This window comes from Podarcis filfolensis (assembly GCF_964270895.1).
Source record: "Podarcis filfolensis genome assembly, chromosome: 3".
Taxonomy (NCBI): Eukaryota; Metazoa; Chordata; class Lepidosauria; order Squamata; family Lacertidae; genus Podarcis; species Podarcis filfolensis.
In genome coordinates this window covers 51665695-51689390 of record NC_139606.1, presented here as the reverse complement: position 1 = coordinate 51689390, position 23696 = coordinate 51665695, and the positions used below count along the sequence as shown (strand labels likewise).

General features: G+C 41.1%; 2 protein-coding genes across 13 annotated transcripts in view; one reads left to right on the top strand and one right to left on the bottom strand.

Annotated features, from left to right (window-relative positions):
* The first annotated feature begins 2358 nt into the window (after positions 1-2358).
* On the top strand, positions 2359-15915 carry CD164 (CD164 molecule). Its single transcript, XM_083608705.1, has 6 exons — positions 2359-3171; positions 7109-7195; positions 9151-9225; positions 11567-11620; positions 12735-12842; positions 13186-15915. Exons 1-6 carry the CDS (start codon positions 3063-3065, stop codon positions 13347-13349), a joined length of 597 nt encoding a protein of 198 aa, XP_083464831.1. The 5' UTR covers positions 2359-3062; the 3' UTR covers positions 13350-15915.
* The window catches only part of LOC310760277 (uncharacterized protein), a 60676-nt gene continuing 52856 nt past the window's right edge, over positions 15877-23696 (bottom strand). For 11 of the 12 annotated variants that reach the window (XM_083608473.1, XM_083608477.1, XM_083608478.1 and 8 more), the window contains 6 exons: positions 22323-22475; positions 20905-21114; positions 20346-20466; positions 17932-17994; positions 16914-17047; positions 15877-16627 (listed from right to left, as the gene is read on the bottom strand). In XM_083608473.1, the coding sequence (XP_083464599.1) occupies positions 16517-16627; positions 16914-17047; positions 17932-17994; positions 20346-20466; positions 20905-21114; positions 22323-22475 (792 nt within the window). In that variant the 3' untranslated portion in view covers positions 15877-16516. The remainder of the gene's footprint in view (positions 16628-16913; positions 17048-17931; positions 17995-20345; positions 20467-20904; positions 21115-22322; positions 22476-23696) is intronic. The other variant, XM_083608479.1, reaches the window with a different exon arrangement.

The following is a 23696-nucleotide window of genomic DNA, read 5'->3' as shown; positions in this document are numbered from 1 at the left end:
GGTTAGCACTATCACTGCTCAGTAACGTATTTAACTCTTGGTGGGTGGATAGCTATCAAGCTATGAGATATGACACTGAGTCAGACCATTGGTCTATTTTGCTAGGTATTGTCTACCTGGGAGGCAGGCTTTTTTTCTCAGCTCAGCAAGCACTGAAGACAAGCCAGGGACCATACCGGGAAACTTTATGGAAAATGTGTTCTCTCCCACTGACATTTTCCCAGTCAAAATTCACCTCCCAAGCTGTTTTCTCTCTGTGTCTTTTCCCTCATAAGGAAGCAAGCAACTGGGCCAGGAAAAACAGCTCAGTGGGAACGGAGCAGGCCTGCCTAATGGCCCTGCTGGTTTTGTACTCATGACTGCAGGTTCCTGTGACTGCTTTTCTTTTAAAATAAAATGCCGGGACAAAATTGCATACTACTCTGCACTCTGCACAGTTTGGCTAAATTTATAATGGATGCTTTAGTTGAGATTACTGCATTGCAGGGGGTTGGACTAGATGACCCTCTGGGCCCCTTACAATTCTACAATTCTAATATACTAATGCATGACTTTTCCACTGGTTGACTGCATCATATAGACAAACATATTTCGTGTGAGATTTGGAAGGCTTCTTCAGCCAGCTCCTTATACTGAGGGGATCCGGCTAGTGTTTACTGTTATGTGTCTGAGCTTCAGATTCCCACACCATCCCTCTTCTCCTCTGGCATTGCAGTGAGGAGGCTGGAAGCTTTTGTTTCTGAAAGTAATTAACTACACTACAGTTTAATCTTAATAACTTCAGTTGATCATTTATTCTATCATGATCTCTATTTGGGACTTATAACAATTATGTATACCCCATCCTGTTTCTTTAAGGCACAAGAAAGTTTAAATACAGTCAGAACATGGTAAGAAAGAGACATCAATTGCGCTCTGTTTCTCATTTTTATTTCACTGACATAATTTTGGGAGCCAGAGTGTCTTAGCTGGCTCATCTACAGACTTTGAAAGAGGTTGAAAAGGCACTTTATTTTTTTTTACTCCAGTTGACATTTTAAGGGAATTTTTGATGCTAAAGCTATGTAGCTATCAGAAAGATTCATAAAATATTCTCCTAGGAAGTGACAGTGTGTCCTTTTATTCAGTAAATGGATATCCCTAAGAAAAATGGTTAAACAGTAATTGGTACTGTCTTTCTTCAGTCAGCTGAAATGAAACAGATGCATACTTAATAAGAGGCTCACTGCATATATTTTTCTGGTGCAAGCTATAATGTTCTTGGCCATTCTCCTCTTGCTTTGGCTGTGCATCCTGTGTTTGTAATGGGGATCCATTTAACAAAGAATGACAAGAATCCTCTCTCATTTGCCAGTGTTTTATCACAACAGTCCTGTGGGTGAAGGCTGCATTTATTTAATGCAGCCTTGAAGGAACAGGAGGTACAAGTGCAGCATGCTCCTTGTCACTTCACATCTCCATGTTGTCTGACAATTTTATTTATCTGGACATTTAGAACCTTCCTTTCTGTGAGAAAATCAAGTAGGTTCATTGCACAAGACCTATTAAGTTATTTCACAATCTGAATTTTCCAGTATGTGACTGAATCCCACCTGAAAATAGTGAGTGTAGAAGCACCCCAAATTTCATACTTGCACCTTTCAGAAGATTAGTAGTAGTGAGCTGTGCACAAGCTGTTTACTTCTCTGCTATTACTGATACTCTCATTGAGGAATGTCAGTATTCCTGGAACACTATTTGCAAGCTGCTCTGTAGGTCAATTTCCACCTAAAAAGAATAATCAGCCAGGAAAGTGGTGCTGTAACTGGAATCGACATTCTTTCTATCACCCTCTTACAATTTTAAGTGCATACACAGCCTTTCTGTACACCGTTGTCCCTGGCCTTGTATCTGGACTGAAGTTTTGCTTCAGTCACACAGAGTTCATTTAAGATCCTTTGCTGCCCTAAGCAGATGAACTGCATGGTCCAATTGGTGCGACCAGGGCTTCTTGGTAATGTCGCACAGGATCCTGGCCGTCATGTGTGGCCACCTGGAGCAGACCAAGCCTTGTGCCTCGATATCCTCTGCATATAAGCATTGCAGTACTGTATTACAAAGCGTGCACCTATATGCAACACCAGAGAAGCTGCTTGGTTTCTTAGTCTGCCCAGTCAGCTCTCCTGTTAAAGATTGACTTCAAGTCCTCTGGCTGTCATTATCCCTCACCCTTGGTTGTTAGTCTGTTTTTAACGAGATATTTTACATTGTTGTGACGCACCCTGGGACCTTGCAGCGAAGGGCAAGTAACCTAATACAAAAATAATTTTAGGCTCAGGACTTAATGCATTGTCTTCAACGTCTCTGCTTTTAGGTGATATTGTGCAGCTCGCCTGCATTTGGTGGGCAGCGCGGCTTCTGCTCATTCTACTGAGTTTTTGCGTCTGGTTTTTGCGGCTTGCTAAACGCAAAGCGTATTTCTGACGCTGCCCAAGGTCAAGAACTGCCAGTTAATAATTTCACATTGAGACTTAATCGCTTTTCTCCTATCACAAAGATATTTAAGTGATCCCAGCGCCAAAGATCAATATTGATCTTTCAACGACACCCGCGTCTACAAAGCAACCCATGATCTAATTTTCGCACGAATTGAGACATCGAGTGACAAGCGAGCGGACGTCGAAGCAGCCACGCCCGCTCCGTCGCGATCTTTCCACGCCATTCGAGGTGTCGGTCACGTGACGAGGAAGCGGCTCTTTCCCTCGAGGGCCGTTCCATTGCAGCAGGCAGGGGGTGTGTGCGCTGCTTGAAGGGGTTTACGCGTCGACGAGACCATCTCTTATTACGCAGGGAGCTGAGAGAGAGAAAGAGAGACAGAGCGCGCGCGCGCTGGCGCTTGCCTCAATCCACGCGTCAAACGGCTCGCGCGGGCCGCCCAACGGCCGCGTCACGTGACTGCAGACTTCGATCGGCCGGGAAGCGGAGCGGGTTGCGCGAGCTGAGGGCTGAGCCGCTTTTCCCGTCGTTGTTTCTTCTTCCTTTCCTCGTGGGGCTTCCCCTCGCTTACCTCGCCGAGAGACGCCATGAGCTGCTTCAGCCGCCTTCGCTGGGCTGCCCTAGGCTGGGCGCTGCTCCTGCTGGTGGTCGCCTCTTGCCTCACGTCCGCGTTGGCCGCGGCCAAAGAGGAGGAAGGTGAGGAGACGGAGCGGGCGGGCGGGCGGCGCAGGGCTTCGGGAGCAAAAAGGCTCCTTGCGTCGCTGCGAAGCCTTGAAAGCGAAGCGGGGGGGAACACAGGGGGCCCGAAGGCTGCCAGATAGCCGCCCTGGCCTTGACGGAGCGGCGCTAGACGGGGCTCGTAGTGCAGCCCCTCCTCGAAGAAAGCAGCCCCGAGGGCGGAGGGAATGAAGAGAGGGGGGAGGTGGTCTTGTTACGGGTTGCCAAGGGGCGGAGGCGAGGCGAGGGGGGGCAGAGCGCACCTCCGGCACCGACCCCCCCTTTACTTTTTTGAAGGCATGCAGACCCCCCCCCCCCCGCCAACGTGGAATTCCCCTCCCCCTCTCGCTCCCCACGTGGCAAACAGTTGATTTCGGTCCGAAAACGGCCGAGGGGTTGAAATGGTTAAACATGGCACGCAGCTGCTGAGGGGCGAACATGGCCCCGCCGCGGCTGCAGTTCAGTTCAAGCATCGCGGTTCTTCCGCGTCAGGGGCGACTCTAGCCCTAGTTTATTGGGGCAGGGGCGGCTTCTGCGTCCCCTTCTCTTCCCTCCGAGAGAGGCATCGGCAGGCAGGAAGAATGCGGGGAGGCAGGATTCGAGGCGTTGAGAAGCTCGGGTCGTGGGAAAGGGTCCGCCCACCGCCAGACCTGAGGCTCAGGAGAGTTGCCTTCTCGTCGCTTGTAAGAGAAACGAAACCGTGGGGTGTGGTGGTGGGGATGAAGGCGGCGGAGGGCCACTGGCAGCTGCCCTGCTCGGTCTGGTTTCGGATTGTGTTGCCTCCGTGTTCGCTGCGCTCCGCCTCCCCCTCTGAAAACTTTACGAACCTTCGAGACGAGACAATGCAGCAACGTTGCCCTCTCTCTTCGTATATTTATTTATCCTGTAGTGACGCACGATCTGTATATCAGTTATGAGTTAACGCAAGGGATGAAGTTAAAGGATTTACTGTTCAAAAGCCCTAATTCTTTACAGCGTAGGAGCTATTTTGAGAGAGGTTGCAAGCGTCTAATCGGCAATCTGACCTCTATTTTCAGGGAGATAACTCAAGTATTTATTTGTTTTCCTCCTTGCCTTTCTATCATCATGGTTGTTACGATGGCACCATCAACTTTCATGGCACTGGGCAGTATATAAGAGGTTTTGTCTAAATTAACAGGATGAAAGCTATAAACAGAAAAAAGTACTTTGGTTCTCTTATTTTAAAGCTGTGTTCATTTGTTTGTCTTTGCAACTGCACAACTGATGGAGGCAAGTAAGTTGGGAGAAGGCCTTGAGGGAAAAGATTTCCACCCTCCAAGGATTCCCCTGCTGATGTGTTTTAACAGCTGCTTTTGCGATGAATGTCTGTAGAAGCTGCTATTAGGATGAGTCTAGATTTCTTTTAATCAATTGCATTAAAGGTTTTCAACCTAATATACCATAAAATTCCAAACTAAAGTAAAGAGAAAAATGAAAGAATGTATCAAGCAGAAAGAAACTAAAGACAAAATTAAAGTAAGATAATCTTCATAAAACACAAAATTATAATCTATGTAGCCCTTGGTCACCATTTTATCTTAACCTTCACATACACACAGAGTTGAATTCTCCCACCTCCCACCCTGAGAAAATCCATTCTGACCTGCCTCATAGAAGCCCTATCCTCTCTGTCAGCTCCCTGTACAGGATGAGTCTAGATTTTTTCTCCCCAAAAATAAATCACCTCACTGGAGTTTTCTGAATTGTTGACATTCATTGCTGCTCACTTATCCACACATTACATAGCATGCAAGCCCATCTTTTAAAACCTATTGAAAACGGTTTGACTAGAATGAACCTGAAGGACATAGAGCTGAGTTGGCTGTACTGATGCTAGATATCTTGTGCATGCTTCTAACAGATAAGCCCACATAATTATCTATTAAATTTGTATACTGCCCTTCATCAGAAGGTCATAGGAGGGTTCACAACATAAAAATACAAAATGAGAACATAAAATACATAATAAAAACAACCAATAACTCCCTCCAACAAACACATTTCAAATTCTGTCGAATGTTTATCAGTTGAAAGTGGTTGGTGGTGGTGCTAGTATCATTCAGCCTGTTTTGATTTAACTAAATGAGAAAATAAAGTGGAAATGGAGGAATGAAATAGTTTTATTTACTAATATCTACTTAGAACTCTTAATTTGGGCATTCAAAGAAGTTATTCCTATGAATTTCATCTTAAACTACCAATTGCTTATTTTGAGTTAAATAACATTTTAGGATACTTCATCTTTGGCATGTTAGCTTGCAGGTTCACTCTGGAGGCCCTTCTTTGAGGAACATTTCACACATCATTGTTCTTATGTATAATTAATGCACATAATTAACTCGTTTATAAATATGTATTTAATGCAGTATGCTACTAAAGTACAGCTTTTCAAAGATGTCACTTCTGATATTATAGTGTATTTTGCACTGTTTATGCTCTCCTCATAAAACTGGAGTGGAAAACTTCAAATAGTTGATTATATGCAGGACTCTACGAGCTCCTTCCTTGCCCACTAGCAACAGTTTTCAGAAGAGGGGAAAGGTCATACTTTAATTCTCAAAGCAGATATCTCATTGCAGTAGTTTACATATTGCTTGGCACTGGTGGGGCTTCAATTGGAGTATGAAATTAAAACTAGAATTGTTTCCAGAACGTGGCACACAAACTCATTTCAATATATGTGCTTAATGGAATTAAAGCAAAGCTGGCCAAGCCTATTCCTAGGAAATAGGAGGGAAGATTTGTAAGACATAGCTATTTGTAAGACATAGCATTGACCAGGGCTCCTTCCTGTGACTGAAACCTATTTGTAGCTATGTGCAAAGGCCTGAAGGCAGTTTGTGTTATTATGAGTTGCTTTCCATAAAAATCTCAAAGAGGAAAGCAATTTCAGGTCTGGTACAAATGCAGAGTGTAGTATTTTAGGCACCGATAAGCTAAAATAATATGTCTAATACAGCATTCATAACAATCTTTGGAATTTAGGACTTACCATCACTGTCATTGTGAAAGGTCTATAATATAGCATCTCGGAACTGTTCCTTTTGGCAAAAGACACTTGCAAGCAAGAGGTAGTGAGACCAGAAGTAGCCTCCATTTATTGGTGCTGTTGCAGACCACCAACACATAGGAGCCAAAAAGCTAGCCTTCTGGTTTTCTGTAAAGTTAGGTCATCCTCAAATGATTATTCAATAAATGATCATTTTCTATGGCATGCAGCTCTAATTGTGAATCACGTTGCCCTACAGATGTTGCCAGTGTACACCTCCCATCAATCTGACCATTTGCCATGCAAGCTGGGGCTGATGGGAGATAATGTCTGGAGGGTCCCACCCACCCTGACTTACCGCTACGTTCAAAATCAGACTCATGGTTTGTCTCCCTTAGACAAACCATAAGCAGTAAGCCAAGAACAAACATTAGTCACCGTTTGTGTTAATGATGGACATTACAGACTTGGTAAGCTAAAATACAGTAAATTAAACAAACAAAAAATGTGGGAAGCATATTGCTAAAAACATTAAGACAAGTAACAAACATTTGTTTACACAAATAAGAAGGAGCCATGGAGGTAGTTGGGCTGTTCAGCAACGAAGAAATGGTAAAGGAAGACAGGAAGTTTACATAAAAACTTAATGAATATTTTGTGTTGTCCACACTGCAAAAACTAACTCAACTAGAAGTAACCAGAAATGAATGTCTAGGGTCCTTTCTTCTTGGTTACAGGTGTTAATTTTTCATTTGAAAATAAAAAACAATTACTTTATAGTGCTTTTGTTTATTCACATTTAACACACTTCTATACCTCAAGGGGGCCATAGACTGTTCATAATTTGTAGTGACCTTTTGAAATTGTGATCTGTCAACTGTTTAAAAATGCATTCTTCCTTTTTAGCTGGCTGTGAAAAACATACCAACTGTAGTTCCTGCATTAGTAGTACTGACAAGTCTGAAATAAACTGCACCTGGATTTACTGCAACGGTAAATGGAATTATTTTGAATTGTAATACCTAAGAGTAGTTAAGTATGTTTGCTTTTTCTGGCTTAATAGTGGTTGGCACTTACTGAGGTGTGAAACCTGGACTTATCATTTTTGAGCCAAACTGCATGCTAATAAGCCCACCCTCTGTTGACACTGCCACACTCAGAGGCTGTCTTCAGTTGAGGAAAAAGATGCATATCTGTGTAGTTTGTCCTTTGGGCTGTAAGCTGGGGTTCAGGCTTTTTATTTGAGGAAGGGAGATTTTCTGATCAAGCTACAGGCTCACTATTGGAAGTGGGGCAAAGTACACAGTGGAGTAAGAAACTGCAACCAGAGAAAGCCATGGGTGTTGAAAAAATGAGGTGGGGGAAAGTAGGAAGGTTTGAGGCTGAAATATCAGGTAGTTGAGGAGGCACAGGGCTCCTGGGTCTTGAAACTTGAACCTAGCAGCTGCTGTTTGTTTAAAGTTGCATGGAAGGTTTTACTACTGCTGCCCCACAGAACCTTATAACCCTAAGGCATGGGTCGGCAAACTAGAGGCCGGATCCAGCCCAATTGTCTACTGGATCTGGCTCACAGACGGTCTGGGAATCGGCGTGGGGATTCTGATTGTTCGGGCTGCACTATTTCCCCCCCACACACACACACCACACCACGGCAGCGGCTCCTCCCTCCCTCCTCCTGGTCTTCTCCTGCCTAGAGGAAGGGGGCTGGGCTTTGTTGAGCCGCTGTTGGCTGAGCACCATTTTAAGCAGCCCCTCTCCGGAGCCACCCCTTTCGCACCCCTCATTGTCTCTCTGCTGCTGCCAGCTTCTGCCGCTTGCAGGGCACAGGTAAGCAGCCACAAGGGCTCGTCCGGTGCTGTGGAGAAGGGAGGGGAGAGTCGGGGGGATCCCCCCCCCCCGCAAAAATATAGTCCAGCCCCCCACAAGGTCTGAGGGACAGTGGACCGGCTCCCTGTGAAAAAAGTTTGCTGACCCCTGCCCTAGGGGTTCAATGAAGACCAAGAAGCAGGAGTATGATAAATTTCTTTTGAGTTTTACATACTGACCAGCTCATTTCTCAGTTTCTGGTTTTTCTTTGGTGTGTGTGTACTCTGGTGAAATACAGTCAAACCTCGGTTCCCAAACGGCTCTGTTTGTGAATGTTTTGGCTCCCAAATACCGAAAACCTGGAAGTAAATACTCTGGTTTTCGAACATTTTTCGGAAACTGAACGTCCAACGCGGCTTCCACTTGAGTGCAGGAAGCTATTGGAACCAATCAGAAGCTGCACCTCTGTTGTTGAACATTTCAGAAGCTGAACAGGCTTCCGGAACAGATTACGTTCGACAACTGAGGTTTGACTCGTAGGTCCACCTCTCGCCGGCCTGTGAAAATCTAAGTTCTTGAAACATTTGGTTACTTATAGGCCCTGTTCTATATATGTATGGGGTTGTGTGTAAGTAAACAGGGTTTCCCCCACGTTTTCCAAGTAGCAGCGCACTAACTTTATACTGTAGCTCACGAAAATAAGTTCCACTGTGTATACAGATTTTACCTACATGTGTATTTTTAGTGAAACCAATGCCCTTATATATAGAATTTTTGACCAGGCACAGACTTGTATTGTGGAGCTTTTCAGAGGTTAAGGGACAAACATAAAGAAGAATCTTTGTGACACTTCTTAATTTTCCAGAGTTCTGGAACTCTCAGTATATTGGTTGGTTAACTGCTCTATGCTAAAATAACACCTCTGCTAAACCAAGGAGTAGATAATACCTAGGAATAGATAATACCTAAATGTCAATGTAACAAGCACCACAAGTGAAGCTAATTTAGCAGCTGTATAGCTTTTCTAGGACAATGAAGATAAATGTTTCTAATGGAAACTTGTAGCCAAAATATTGCATTGAATGTTTCACTCTTGGAAAACTAAACTGAGAAATTCTTCCTCAATCTTCTTTTTCTGTAAGGTTCTTTGTCCTACTGTACAAATGCAACGGAAAGTGATAACTGTACGTCTACTTTTAGAAATGAAACTTGTTCAGGTAAATATTTACTACTACACTTGTGATGTAAAACCAATTCATTGTTTAGGATCCATGCAGTTGGGAATGTTAAAAGTCTCCAAAGCTGGGGTTGCCAGTGCAGCACTTGCAGGCGCACATACATCCAATGAAACCTTCATTGACTTCCACAGCATCCCCATTTCCTCTTCTATTGGGTATATTACTCCTCCCCCACCATAATTAGATTTCAAAATTTGGTCTTAATAGAAAGCTTTTCTCAAGCCTCATTATTGTGGGAGTTATATGTGGATGATCATCCTGGAGAATGTTGCTGGGGAGGGAAATTAAAGCCTTCCCTCTCTAGCTGCACATTCCAGGAAGATCCGTTTCCCCACTCCTAAATTAGGTGGGGCGGGGATGGAAGCTGAAACACTTTTTTCAAGCTGTATTGCTGGTGGAACATACGTGTGTGGGACTCACGAGTTTCTCAGTGTGCCCACTGCTCCATAAATGTTGATGATCCCTGACCCAAGGCCACAGGAGAGGTTATTATTGCTGCTGCACAGATCTGCCACACCTGGGACAATGGAAGAAGTTAGGTAAAAGGCCCAGTGGAAGAGCAGGGTAGGAGGTGTAGAGGTTTTTAAACATGGGTTTCTTGGATGTAATCTGGCAAATTACCTTTTATTTAATTATTCCCCCACCAGTATTGAATAATTAGCACTTGAACGGATAGCAGAAGCTATTTTCTGTCCCTATGGTAAAACAGTTGGGGAAGTGTAATTTCACTTAGGTTGTATGGGAATATCTTCAGACAGGAGTAACTATTGCATGCCACCAACAATATTGTTCAGCTCTTGTCTATTGCAAGAACTGGACAGCTGTCAAACAGTAAGTGCTTGTAGTAGTTCACCCTTTCTCTTTCATTCCACTACAAGTAGATTCTCATGGATAACATGGCTATCCACTGCTTCAGGTAGTGGTGAGTGTGCAGTAGCAAATTGATGTCATGTGTCTATCCAAATAGGAGGAGTTTGGAAACATAGGATCCTGCCTTTTATTGAGTCATACCATTGATCTATCTAGCTCAGGATTGTTCACCGACTGGCTGTGACTCTTAGGGTTTCAGGAAGTATTCTTTTACAGCTTTAACTGAAGGTGCTAGGGATTCAAAAGGGACCTTTTGCATGCAAAGCATGTGCTCTTACTGTACCACAGTTGAGGACCTTTTAACTGAGCCACGATGAAAATGCTTCTTGAAATAATAAGAAGAAAGTGAATAATTGCATCACTTTAGGTATAGGCTTGGTGCTTTCTTTGTTTTTTAGGATGGGCTGTATCTGAGGGATGTTAATTTGCTAGTGAAACATCTATTTTTTAATATTTGCCCCACCATAGTAGGATGCCACGTGTAGGTAGAGCCGCTGTTGTTAAGACCAGTGGGCACACTTTAAATATTGAGAGAATGCTGTGGTTGACAAGGCACAGTCATTGTTTCTTCCCAGTGTCCCGCTTCATGTTTACCAGGGGAAGTCAGTGATGTTCTGCTGGTCCTGATCATGGAGATACAGTAGTTCAAGACACAAAACCCTTTCCTCACTCGATGCCATTCATAAACCAAAGCCTAGGTTGTAGTAAGGCCCATTATACACAAAGAGACTTAATTGTGAAGTAGACATGTATATTATTGTACTGTTAGTGTGAGTTCTTAATGAGTGCCTGGTTATCAGAAGATACACCTTAAAACCCCTTTGCAGTTTTTTCACATTTTGCATTTGCAACATGGGAAGGTAATTGTTTAACATCCACCTGCATATATTAAAAAAATTGTCCAGTAGCACCTTAGAGACCAATTAAGTTTGTTCTTGGTATAAGCTTTCGTGTGCATGCACGCGAAAGCTTATACCAAGAACAAACTTAGTTGGTCTCTAAGGTGCTACTGGACAATATAGAAAGGTAGACAGACAGACAGACTGACAGACTGTGTCAGACCGACTGTGTCAGACCAACACGGCTACCTACCTGAATCCACCTGCATGTGATTGTGCAGTAGTATGTGCAGAAAATAATTTATGGGTGGGTACCTAATCTCAGAAGAATTCACCACAGTAAAGATGTGAGCTGAAGGGCGAAAGTCAACGTTTGGGGCCAGTTACAATTGTAATTGTATGATCTGTTCTCCATCACAGCCTCAGATGTATCTTGGGAGCAGAGGTGGCTATTGATAATATTAGTACCTCTTATAGCATAATCCATATCTCCTTGGAATTAAGAGCTATTGAATTCAATGGAGCTTATTCACATGTAAATGGGGTTAATATTGTAGCCTCAGTGTTTAAATATTCTGTTTTCTGCTTCATACTTTTGTGGTTTTTTTTAGCTCCTCCTAAGCCTACCACAGTTGCACCTACCACAGCCAACACTTCTACCGCAGGTAACAAACTTTTGTGCATTAATAAGTAAACAAGTATAAAGGTTTTGCCTGTAATAAGGTTTCCAGGATTACTCTGTGAAAATCAGAAATGAGAGTTCATGTTTTTATCCAGTTTCTTGAAATGGCTTATTCACTATAAAGGACAGGCAAGTAGTAGTATATTATTTATACTCTGCCCATCTCTTTTCCCAGCCACTCTGGGCATCTTCCAACACAATATTAAAATACAGTAAAGCATCAAACATTAAAAGCGTCCTTAAACAGGGCTGCCTTTAGATGTCGTCTAAAAGTCTGGTAGTTGTTCTCTTCGACATCTGGTGGGAGGGCGGGTGCCACTACCGAGAAGACCCTCTGCCTGGTTCCCTGTAAGTTGGCTTCTTACAGTGAGGGAACCGCCAGAAGACCCTTGGCGCTGGACCTCAGTGTCTGGGTAGAACGATGGGGGTGGAGATGCTCCTTCAGATACCAGTACTATGAGTTGCAGGCCAGAATACTGATAATTTCCTGTCCTTTACTGAATTGTCTTTGATCACGTAAGGTAGATGATACAATTAATTGATGGGAGAAAAACCTGTCTTGAGAATTCATGTTAGTGAAGAGCATGTAGTAGAATTAGCCAAGAAAAAAGTTGAATGCACAGGGGAGTGACTACATGTACACTTCCTCTACATGCATACTTCCATGTTTCTTTCATTCTCTTCTGTAATGTCAAGAATCGACATTATTGTATATATGGCAGGCGGTTCCTGGGATCTGTGCTTAAATGATTTCTACTTGTCTGGTTTTGTTAATTGTCCACTTTGTTGGGGACTTAGCTTCTTACATAACCTCAGTAATGTTTTCCCTAATGTGTTTAATTTTTGATTCTTGAATTATATTGTATAGATTTCAGATAATCTCATAATTTGAAGAAAAAAAATGCCTTCAAAATGGAGGAAATGACTTTTTAAAACTACTACCAATTTTTCTATCCATGCATAAATATTTTTCATTTATAATTATTACTGTGAAATGCATCTAACAGTGCCTTTGTTCTGCAATCATTTGCTCAACTTGTAAGATTAAAATAGTTATTTAAAGCTGGTTCCAAGATGTGGTATTTTCTTTGAAACAGGTCCTACACATAACGCAACTGCACCAGCCAAACCTACTTCTGCCAGACCTACTGCTTCTAATAGTACAATAGTTACACCTGCTGCTAGCAACACAACTTCTACACCAGGTAATATTTGATTTATAGCAAGATTAAAATCAGTCATGTCACAGAGACATTAGCTTCTCTCTCGCATGCACATACATATAGCTCTCAATCATGTGCACTCAAAGCATACTTGTGCATGAATGCAGACATATTTAGCAAAACCTCTCCGTTGGTGAAGGAAGTGCCTCTTGTTTAAAAATAATAATCCAAAATATTATTATTTTTGGTGGGGGGGATCCAAGTGGTAGGAATCCAAGACATTACGGCCACCAACCTGGTGCTCGGTGGTGATCCATGCATTAAAAAGTAGCTTTCTAAATTTGCATAGCCTATCACTAGTAACTCTACTTCTTTCATTTGACAGGCTCAGCTTCTCCCCAACCAACTTCCAAACCATCTCCACACAAATCCACCTTTGATGCTGCCAGTTTCATTGGTGGTATCGTCCTAGTGCTGGGACTGCAAGCAGTAATATTCTTTCTCTACAAATTTTGCAAGTCCAAAGAACAAAACTATCATACCCTCTAGAATACGTTGCTTTTAAGTGGACTTTACAAGGTCAACATTTGTGGTTAGCTGCACCAAAATATCTTTATTCCTTATAGAAGACAGCAATTCAAAATACTCTTATTCTTCAAGACTTTTTTTAAAAAAGAAAATGTTTCTGCAACATGCTTGGAAGAAGGTTGTATGAATCATGTTTTGCTCTGCAAGAATACTTGCAATATTGTGCATGAATCCTCATTGGCTGTCTGAAATTTCTTTAGTGGCTGCTGCTGTGAAACCGTTTCTTTTATCTGACATGCCAAATGTAGACTTTAATTGTAACTGTATTCATTGGCAGCAGTGTTGATAGATAACTTTATGATTGCAATTGATAAGTTAGCCTTAAATGCAGTGCCCCCTACATTATTATTATAATTATTATTATTACTATTAAAATGTGAATTCCTGGTGACTTGGCATAAAACACTATGTGTGTGAAAACTGGCTTTTTATAGTGTACTGCTAGGAGATTGGGGCAAATTTCTAGAACTATGTTTTTTTCCTTAAGGATTATGGAAGCCCATATTTTTCTATACTTGGTGTCAGAAGGATAATTGTTTTCTAATGTAAGCGTAAGCAGCCATAGGAAGAATGATAGTCAAAGAATGCTAGTTCCTTGGTGCATAAGGAAGAAAGACCAGTGCCTTAATGAGTAGGCTGCAAACTGAAACGTTTGTGCCATTTTATTTATTTGAGGTACAGTGAATGTCATTCCACTTGCAGCAATTTCATTCTAGTAGACGCATGAACTTGGGCATTATTTATATATACTTGTCTTTATATAAGTTTTTGTGAAGACAGATGTGGAAAGAAAACAGTGTAAGCAATCTCCATATACTGTTCCTAAAGCCATGTGTCTCTAGCCTTCAAAACACTTGCCTTGGAAAGTTCTATTGACATGCTTTACATTTCAGAGCAGTAGTTTCAGTAGACACCTTTTGTGATTGCAATTCGTGGATATTACAAACCTACCATAATTCTGTATGGATTTGAGAGAATATTTGCTCTTATATCAATGCAGTTTCCTTCCTTAGTTTCATAAAACACAGATAGTCATGGTGGAAGTAGGCAGCCCGAGCACTTGGAGCTATGTAAGTTTTTGATAATTGTCAAAATAGACTGCTAATCCTTGTTTTGCAGGTTATATGGCAAGCATAGTTTAAATGCTAGAAATGCAACGTTAAGTGATGCTTTTGGATTAGCTCTATTGCTTGCTTGATTTTAAGCTGCTGATAAGTCTGGGTTTATGGCTTATTGCAAAATTTTACTGCATTTTAATTGCTCAACTTCTCTAACCCTTGTAGCTAATAGTATTCACTTCAATAATGTTGCATAGAAAGTCTATTCATAATAATACTTAGCAAACAGTACTGTAACTTTCAGGCAACTGCACTCCTAAAAGACAATCAGCTCAGGTGTATGAAATGGTAAATTGATCAGCCAATTTTCAGCAAGCAACACATCTGTAGTAGGTGGTATTTAATGGCCTTAAGCTATATAGTCCATTGTTTAACATAATTCCCCATCTCTTTTAGCTTCATAAATTTAGATAAAATATCTGAATATATTCTAAACTTTAAGCATAAATAAATGCACTTCTAAATGGTGACAGTTTAAAAAAAGCCTCTTTGCACTCTAAAGCTGTAATAAGCTTATGCTTAGTGGTGAGACTTAGAAATTATTTCTAGTTAGTGTTGCTTCCTTACTGGCTCTTGAATGGCTACGTCTTGTAAACTTGTAGCAGAAGATTTCAAGACTAACAGTGCAACTTGCAGTTCAAGAATTGAAATTTGAGCCAATTTTATTACTGAGCCAAGAGTAAGTGCTGTTTAAAACACCACTAAACAGTCATGTATTCTGTGCTGATGTTAACATTATGAATCTTTCAAGTGCCTTAAATTTTATTACTGTCAGCTACATGTCTGTTGAAGGAATGTGGGGAGAGGAATTTTAGTCACTAGTCTTGCCCCATTGCCAGCAATTGTTCTTTTCCAATGACTTTAGGAAATTCAGGTCTCACTGCTACTCTTCAGGAAGTCTGCATTTTTCTACTTGGTTGGGGTATAGATGTGTACCAGGTCTTTAAGACATTTCTAATATCTTCATGCAGTGGCATATTTGATTTTCTAGACCCAAGCTTTACCACTAACTTACCAAACCTTGGCTAAGACTGTGAGGGTGAGCCCTCTTACCTTCTATAGCTAGATCAGTGACAGTTGTTGTTTTTCTGGTAGTGACATTAACCTGACTATGTACAAATTAGGTAAACTAATAGATTTTCACAGCTTCTGTCTGCTTTTTGGAGTATATACATAGGGTTTTGGTTTTTTTTAACCACCCCTGTCTGTGAAATAGATTTTTAAGGCAGTGAATTGTGACTTCCAAGCTCTTAATACAGATTTTCCCTAAAATTGAACACCTGCAAGTATGTTGCACCTAGAATGGAATGTTATAGACATTACTGTACTGCATATGTGTGTTGTCTTCATTGGAAGAAAATGCAAACTACTTAATCACAAAACCAAAATAAATCATTTATTAAACTGTTTCTGTTCGTCTGTCCATCTTTTTCTCCTCCCCAAAAAATCCAGCTTGTTCGGGGCCATAAAAAGCAATGTGTGTTGTACATGGCCTCTCCATTTGCCAGAGTAAATTTCAAGTGGTGAGGATTGTTGGGTGATCCAGCAGATCTCTCATTTAAAGCTCTTTGTCAAAGACAAAAATAAAATGGGAAGTATACAGATGTAGCTTTATAAAATTATTTCATAGTATGACAAAACACAAATCAACTACATAATTGCTTTGCAGAATTTGGTCAAAGTCATGCAAATGCACCATGGCCAGCCAAATAAGCTTGTTGCCATAAACACATAATATTGTGACAGTGCATTCCTTATATATTTGTTTGAATAAAGGCTTTCAGTTGCCTGTCTTGAATCTGCTGCTAGCTTCATCCAGTTAATAACCTCAAGTCAGATTTTTGGCACTAGAGAATCTGGTGGGAAAGTGGCTTATTAAAAGTTATGGATAACTATAAGCAAATTAAAACATCCCATTTCTGAGCATGACCAGAGTTCTCAAGCAAGACTGCTTTGTAATTTATCGTGGAATCAAACCAGCAAGTAACTCTTCAAAGAAGCAGTAGAAGCTTATTTTTCAGATGTCTTCTGTCCACAAAACTGTACAGGTGACATAGAAGAGTTTTCTGTAAGAGCTGGCAAGAGAACATCTATCACGCTATTTCTCCACCCACAAGGTACCTTTAAATATAAATAAAAACTGTTGTAATTCTCTTCTGTTTCACCTTGAATAGTCAAAATTTCATTCATTTTTGGGGGGTAGATGGCTTCTCTTAACTGCTGTGGGCCAAAAGTTTATTGTACAGGAGGAATTCCCTGAGAAGCATGAATGAAGAGTTAATCTAATATCACTATTTTATAAAGCAAGTCCTCAGTATAGCTTGCTTAACATGTCTGCAACCCAATTGTCACTGTCTTGCATTAGAGATTCATACTAACATTGCTCCCCAAAGACTTCACTACTCACCGTTTTGGGCCTCTGAATCTTTTCTGGTTTTATATTGCTTCTACCCACAGAGTCAGCAACCAAAAGCTGATGCCTGAAGTCCTTGGTTAACATGAATGTTGAAATGCCTGTATTCTGGCTCCATGAAGCAGAGCCTGGAACATAATGTTAAATAATGTCATTTAAGTGCTGCCTTTGTAGAACTTTGTTCTAGAGCATGCTTTTGTGTGCAAACACTGCTGACTCTGTATTCCTTGGTAATACATGCTGTTGACACTATTGTTTTGTAAAGGAGAGATTTCCATTTTTCTACAATATTCTCACAGTCAATGGTTAACAGTTAAAATGTGAATGATCTTTGATGCGATCCCAATAAATGGTCTGATAACAATCGCGGTTTATCTAGTAATAGTGTTTATTAGCAATAGGCTTATGTGTATCAATTTTTAAATAAACCGTTTTCAAATTAGGACATGGTATACTATCTTGGGGCAATGGGAGCTCATTTCTTTTGTGAAAAGCTGCTACATGGAATCTTGATGAGCCTCAGGATCAGAGCAATGGGAAATGGAATGTTTTCTCTCAACCACTGTGCACACCACCCCAAAGACTCTGAAGCTGCTATTTGCATTTCAAGGATTTCTTCCATTTGTCCCGAATGGATGTCTCCCTTTAAATGCAAAGACTTCTGAGAAACAACTCATGTCGCAGGACTTCCACAGTGGAAGAGGGCGTCAAACTCTCCCTCACCACCCTGCATGGGTCCAGAGACTCATGGCTGCTATTTCGAAACCAGAAAAGTACACATCTTACATCGTTAACTTTATGTCTAGGTTGACACTGAAAAGGACTAGCTTAAGGAAATGTGGACTTAAGGTGAGTCGAGAGAGAGGCTTTCTAAGAAATAATGTTGGGGGGAGTTTTTTTGTTTGCATTATTATGTTGTGAACTGCCCTGGGAACTTTGGATGAAATTTACAGAAAGAAGTAGAAGAAAGCATCGTGAAACAGTTGATGCTAATAGTACGATTCCTTTTTACCTGAAAGTGAGCGATTTATATTGCTGGCACTGTGTGAAGTATTAGCAGACTTTCTTCTTACAGCTGTGAAAGCCAAGGACATGAGTTAGATAATCTGTGAGAAGAATCCATACAAAGCACAAAGTTTTAAAAGTTAATGACATCTGTTGGAGTATTTTTATAATGTCTGTTGCTTTCCTTTGCCCAAAATGAAACATGTACAAGTTCATTTAAACTACCCTTGCCAGCTCCACTTGGCAACCCTCTTCCCTTTACACCTTTGCCTGTCCTCTCACAGCTTGATCCAAGCCCTATCACCATTTAAACGGGGTGGGGAGACACTTCAGAGAGCAGTTTTCTGAAGCACTTCCCTCCATTAAACAGTTGGCTTGGGCTACCTACTTTATGTCTTTATGTATATAGTATGGCATCTCAAGACAAGCACCAACACCACTATGAGGTGAAAGCTAAGGCTATACAGCCAGTTTTCCTGCCTTTTCTATGCCCATGGTGGCCCACCACTACGACCACCAGCCCCCCCCCACTTCCAAGCCAATACAGTCATGCTGAAGCATCATTTGGGGGTCAGACCACATTCTCTGCGGTCTCTGAAACAGTGGCAACACTCCACAATTTTATTATATAGTAAGATAAGACACCTTTGAAACAATTAAAGGTAGAAGACATGGCCAAATGTCCTTGCTTTCTGAGTCACAATGCACTTATCTTCTGGTAAATGTATTGGGCTGTACAGAGTAGCAAGACACGTTTGTGATCCCAGCACTGACTGAATCTAGTGCTGTTTAAATTGCCAAGATTTGTGCTGTGTATCCCTTGCATACCCTTGCACTAAAATGTTAGGAGATACAGGTGTTACCTTTAATTGTACTATTTTGAAAGGTAAGAGTAAACTAATACGAATTTTTTGCATCCACTTCAGCAGCCAAGTGTGCTGATAACTGAATTGTCTATGTCAGGCAAAAGGGATTTGAACATTAACTAGTGTAAGTGAACTAATTGTACAATAGAGGGTTCACCAGTAGGAAAATAATTATAGTTCATTTCTACAATCTTTGCAAATTAAGATGGCAATGCCGTGAGTTGTAGGCATACATTTGTTCCAGAAATCAATACTGTGCAATATACAATCATGTAAACAGTTTGCTTCCTGGATTGATTTAGCAAAATGGACATTTCTTTGGAAAGATAGCACCTTAAACTGCTACTCTCTACAATGCAACAAGACTTTCACATGAAACAATGGTCAGTCACTACTATTGTATCACATTAGCAATACACTTTGTCTCAGTTGCGTGCCTGTTCAAAAAGTATTCATTTAATGCTATTGCTTAAGGTTTAGAGGTGGAGAGCAGTAATCTGATCAGCTTTCAAATTCAGTTTAGCATCTTTTAAATAGATTAACAAATTGGATCTACTTGGAGCTTTGGCTCAGTTATCAAACACAATGAAATATGACAGCTGGGGTGGTTAAGTGAATAGTCAAACTGGCTGAGAAATTAATTTATCCCATCCTTACGTGCTCATACCACCATCCACATTTATTGCAATCTTGCAATAATATACTGACAGGACAACAAGTAGCTGCTTCATTGCTACAACCTGCCAAATAACTTGGTACTGCTGCCTCCCATACAGGCTTGACACTAACACTAAGCAGCTTAGCTTAATGAGAAACTCCTAGCTCAAAGCGGCTGTTAGCTGAAGTGTGAGACAGGATCTAGGACCTCTGCCCTCATTGGGTTGTATCCAGACTTGCACAAGTGAAAGTGCACTCCCTAATTTACTGATGGGAGGGGGCATGAGCTGCACGCAGAAGATCCCCTGTTAGGTCTTCCTTTAAAAGAAGCAGCCAGGTAATATGAAGGGCCCTCTGCCTAAGATTGTGGAGAGCTGCTGTAAGACAAAGTAGACAATACTGGGCTTTACGGAGCTTCATTGGTCACCCAGGTGGACACGCACCCTGAGAAATCTCCCTGCACAAGCTGCCTCAGCCTGAGTTTGGGCTGTTTCCAACTCCCACTGCACTTCCCAGGCCTTTCCTGCCCCCCAGGAGAGGCTTTATAGGAGTTACAAGGCCACGCTGGGCACATGTATTTCTTCTCATGCAAATCTGGCAACGACTTAGTGTAGGCACCTGCTTCCCCCGCCACAGCCTGGGATGCTAACAGAGTCTGTACTCAGAAGTCTCTGTCTGTGCTGATCTATTCCTGGTATATGAGAGGGCATGGTGACCTAACTAAGTCCAAGGTCTGCATCTTTTAATAACCTATTAACCAGCACATTTACTGTTAACTGTTTAACAACCAAAGTAAAGTATAATACATTTTCAAAATACAGCAGGGCATGAAATAAACAATCTATTGAACACCAATATTCTTGCAACCAGCTATCATTCAACCTACATTCATCCATACCTGCAGAAGAATTTCTCTGGGATGTTGCAACTTCTGAGTCATACAGCTGGTGCTGCAGCTCTTTTATCCTCTGGAAAGCATCCAGTTTTAAACTGCGTTCCTGGGACAGCTGACTTCTTACCTAAAAAGATACTAAATTTTTCTAAGTGAACATTACAGTTCCAAATCTGTCTTTGTTGTCCATTTATGAAAATGAAATACATAAGAGAAGGAAGGAATTGGAAGTTGCAAACTTTGAATGAACCTGCATTATTATATCAGATGCTGCTTGGTTAAGCAATATTTATGAAACTTTGGGTATTAATTGTGGGATGAGCGCTGATCATGCATACAGGTTTTTCACCCAGTCTGCACAACATCATTGGTGTCTAGTTGCCTGTCTGCATTTTTCCACCATTAAACCTTGATTTACCCTTTTGGAATGGGGGCGGGATGGTTTGGTGTGGATAAGTATAAAAATCGCCCACTGTCAATGACCTGTTTGCAATATTAAGCCCCCATCTTGGAACATATAACCACAGGCACATGAGCTACTGAAAGTATGTATTTATAAACTTACCTGTTGGATTTCTTTTTTAACCTTTTCCCCCTGAAGCTGCCTTATCTTGGATGATCTTTCAGTTTCTTCTGTTAGACACTGCAATCTCAGTTCTCTCTCTCCAAGGCTTTCCAGCATTTTTTCCAAGTTTGCTGTCTTAATTAGATCTAGTTGCTGCTTTCTGTGAACTTCTTGGTTCATCCTGTGTTCTACTTCCTGTAGCAAGTGTCCCTTTGCATAAAACACCAAAGAGATTTGTAAAACACAGGAGGAGAGAACATGGGTGATATCCAATGCTATCATACTCAGAGTAGACCCATTGATTTCAGTAGGTCTATTTCAAGTATGACTTACAGTATTTGGATATCATTCTTGGCATTTAGAAGGCAGGTGAAGACCATTTTATTTCAAATAATATTTATTGGCAGTGAAGTTGTTCTTATTCTGCAGAATTTCTGGTTTAAAACAGTGTCCAATGGAGGAAAGATTTAAACCAGAAATTCTGCAGAATAAGAACTACTATGTGTGTTATGATGACATTGTTTAATGTGTGTTGTAAATTGCTTTGGAAGATTCACTGTTGAGCAGTTGGGATGTTGTAATAAGCTAAGCCAATACAACAAAATTTAAATGCCTGGGCAAATACAGACACATTAACACTTGCACCAATCTGACTTCTTTTGGAAGGGTCAAAGTGAGGGTTTTGCCATCAAAAAACCCTCTCTCCTTCACTGTTAGATATTAATCACTATAAAACTTGTGTTAACTGTATTGAGGGGTAGAAGTATGCGGAGACATTTTGCATCTTCACATTTCAGATCCTTGTATTTTCATTTTCAGTTGAATAATGATCTTGAACAGTTTTGCTGAGAAGAGGCAAAATGTAATATATTCATTCTGTCTTTGCTGTCAGCAGTAATGATTCAAGAAACAACACATTTGGCAAGTATTCTGATTCTCAGTATGTAAGATGGTTCCCCAACTTCACAAGGAGCTACAAGGAGCTGCTATGCAAATCCTCTCTAAGCCACTGCTATTCACTTATAGGGTTTTAATTTCTAAATTACACCCATCTCTGGAATCTTAAATTGGTGTGGGCAGACACATCACATAGTACACATTTCACCTCCTGCATAAGTAATATTACAAAGGTTCAGTGCCTCCCCCACTCTCTGCCAAGCAGTAGCAAGATTCCAGGCGCTCACCCAGGATCATGATTCCATTGGGGGTCAGACACAGTGAAGGCAGTAGCATTTTAAGATATATGGTTTCTTTTACACCTATATACACCTAAAGTCTTCCATGGAGGGAGTGCAGAACATTACACCCCAAGACTATCTCTCATTGCCCATCTCATAGCTTCAGCAGTGAAGTCAATGCGAGTGAAAGTAATTTGATTTGCTGTATAGACAGTATTGCAGCAGAGTTTGGTTACATACCTGTTTGTCTAGCTGTTGCTTCAGCCTTTTATTCTCAGTCTGAGACTCTGCCAAAGCTTTCCTTGCAGCCCGCAGCTGCTGCTGAAATATAATCACTTCTTGTTCTGCCATCAGCTTGCATTTCAGATACTCTTTTTTGTTTTGAATGGCCTCCTGTGAATGCAAAGGGTTCAGTAGGATGTGAAGCAGAGAATCAAGCAACAAACCCTCCCCCCCAAACAAACAAACAAACAAACACCCTACACTGGGTTACTTAGGAAGAAGTGTTATGCAAAATATTTAAGTATTTGAGCTTGTGCCCTTTAACATGTAGAAAAAGAAACCCTACTTCTTTTAATTTCATGGTGTTTTTGCAATACAATAAAATTTGTTTGAGCAGTCGCAATCTTTCTGATGGGTATTGTAAAATAACCATATACAGTGCCAGGTTAGCGTAAGTAATCCCCACCACATTCTTTGTGGGAAAGGGTTAATGCATACAGTCATTTGTAGGTGGCAAGAGGTATTTCACAGACATGCATTGAAGTGGCATCTTACAACTAAAGCATCTTGTCAAGCTTCTGATTTTGCATTATGTGGCTACAATCAGGCTCAACACCAGATGGCATGGTTATTTTTGGAAACTTTTGCAGTGGTATGATAAATCAAGATCTGTGAAGTGAGCACAATCATGTGAGCACATCACGCATCAAAGGAGAAGAATGAAAGCCAGAGCTGCTGATCTCGTAACTATTTTATTACAGTTAAACTGGCAGAGAAAAGCAGGCGGACTTTCTGAGTTCTTCTTCACACATTCATCATACCTCCATACATAACTGACAAACATATGTGGAACCCAAACACAGCCATTGTTTCAAATTTGCATTTCTCTGAATTCTCCAACCAAACAAATACGTTCAAAAATGGGTATATTGGGTGTACATGAAATGCATTCGTGAAAACAAAGTACAAAAATGTGTTCCATTAGAAATAATGGTTTGCAAAAGTGTGTATGTTAGGGTAAATTCACACAAGAATGTGAATTTTCATGAATATATTTTTAAAAAAGAAAGTTGCAAACTGATCTGAAATGTGGAGAACTGAACTTAAAAAGATGGGGGGGGAGTGACAAGAAATGGAGAGAAACAAAAATTGGCAGGTTCCTCTGCCCCTAGATATCATACCCAGTGTTGTAAGGTGTGCATGCAGTCCTGATGGCTCACTGATTAGTGTCTGCTTGAACTGGCCCTAATATGCAGTTCAGTTTTTTCATTGGTTAAGAATTAAATAGACTGTTCTAAGGAAAAGGATGCATCTCGCTCTTCATGCAGTCACTCACTGGTATTACCAAGTATACGTGGCTGAAGCCAATGGCCCTTTTCACTGAAGAACAAA

What these genes read in the sequence shown, in the direction of transcription:
- CD164 (XM_083608705.1), top strand. Translation starts at nt 3,063, where the DNA reads ATGAGCTGCTTCAGCCGCCTTCGCTGGGCTGCCCTAGGCTGGGCGCTG. An exon ending in CACCTGGATTTACTGCAACG is followed by an intron (nt 7,196 to 9,150) that starts GTAAATGGAATT and finishes TTTTTCTGTAAG; the next exon opens with GTTCTTTGTCCTACTGTACA. An exon ending in TAGAAATGAAACTTGTTCAG is followed by an intron (nt 9,226 to 11,566) that starts GTAAATATTTAC and finishes GGTTTTTTTTAG; the next exon opens with CTCCTCCTAAGCCTACCACA.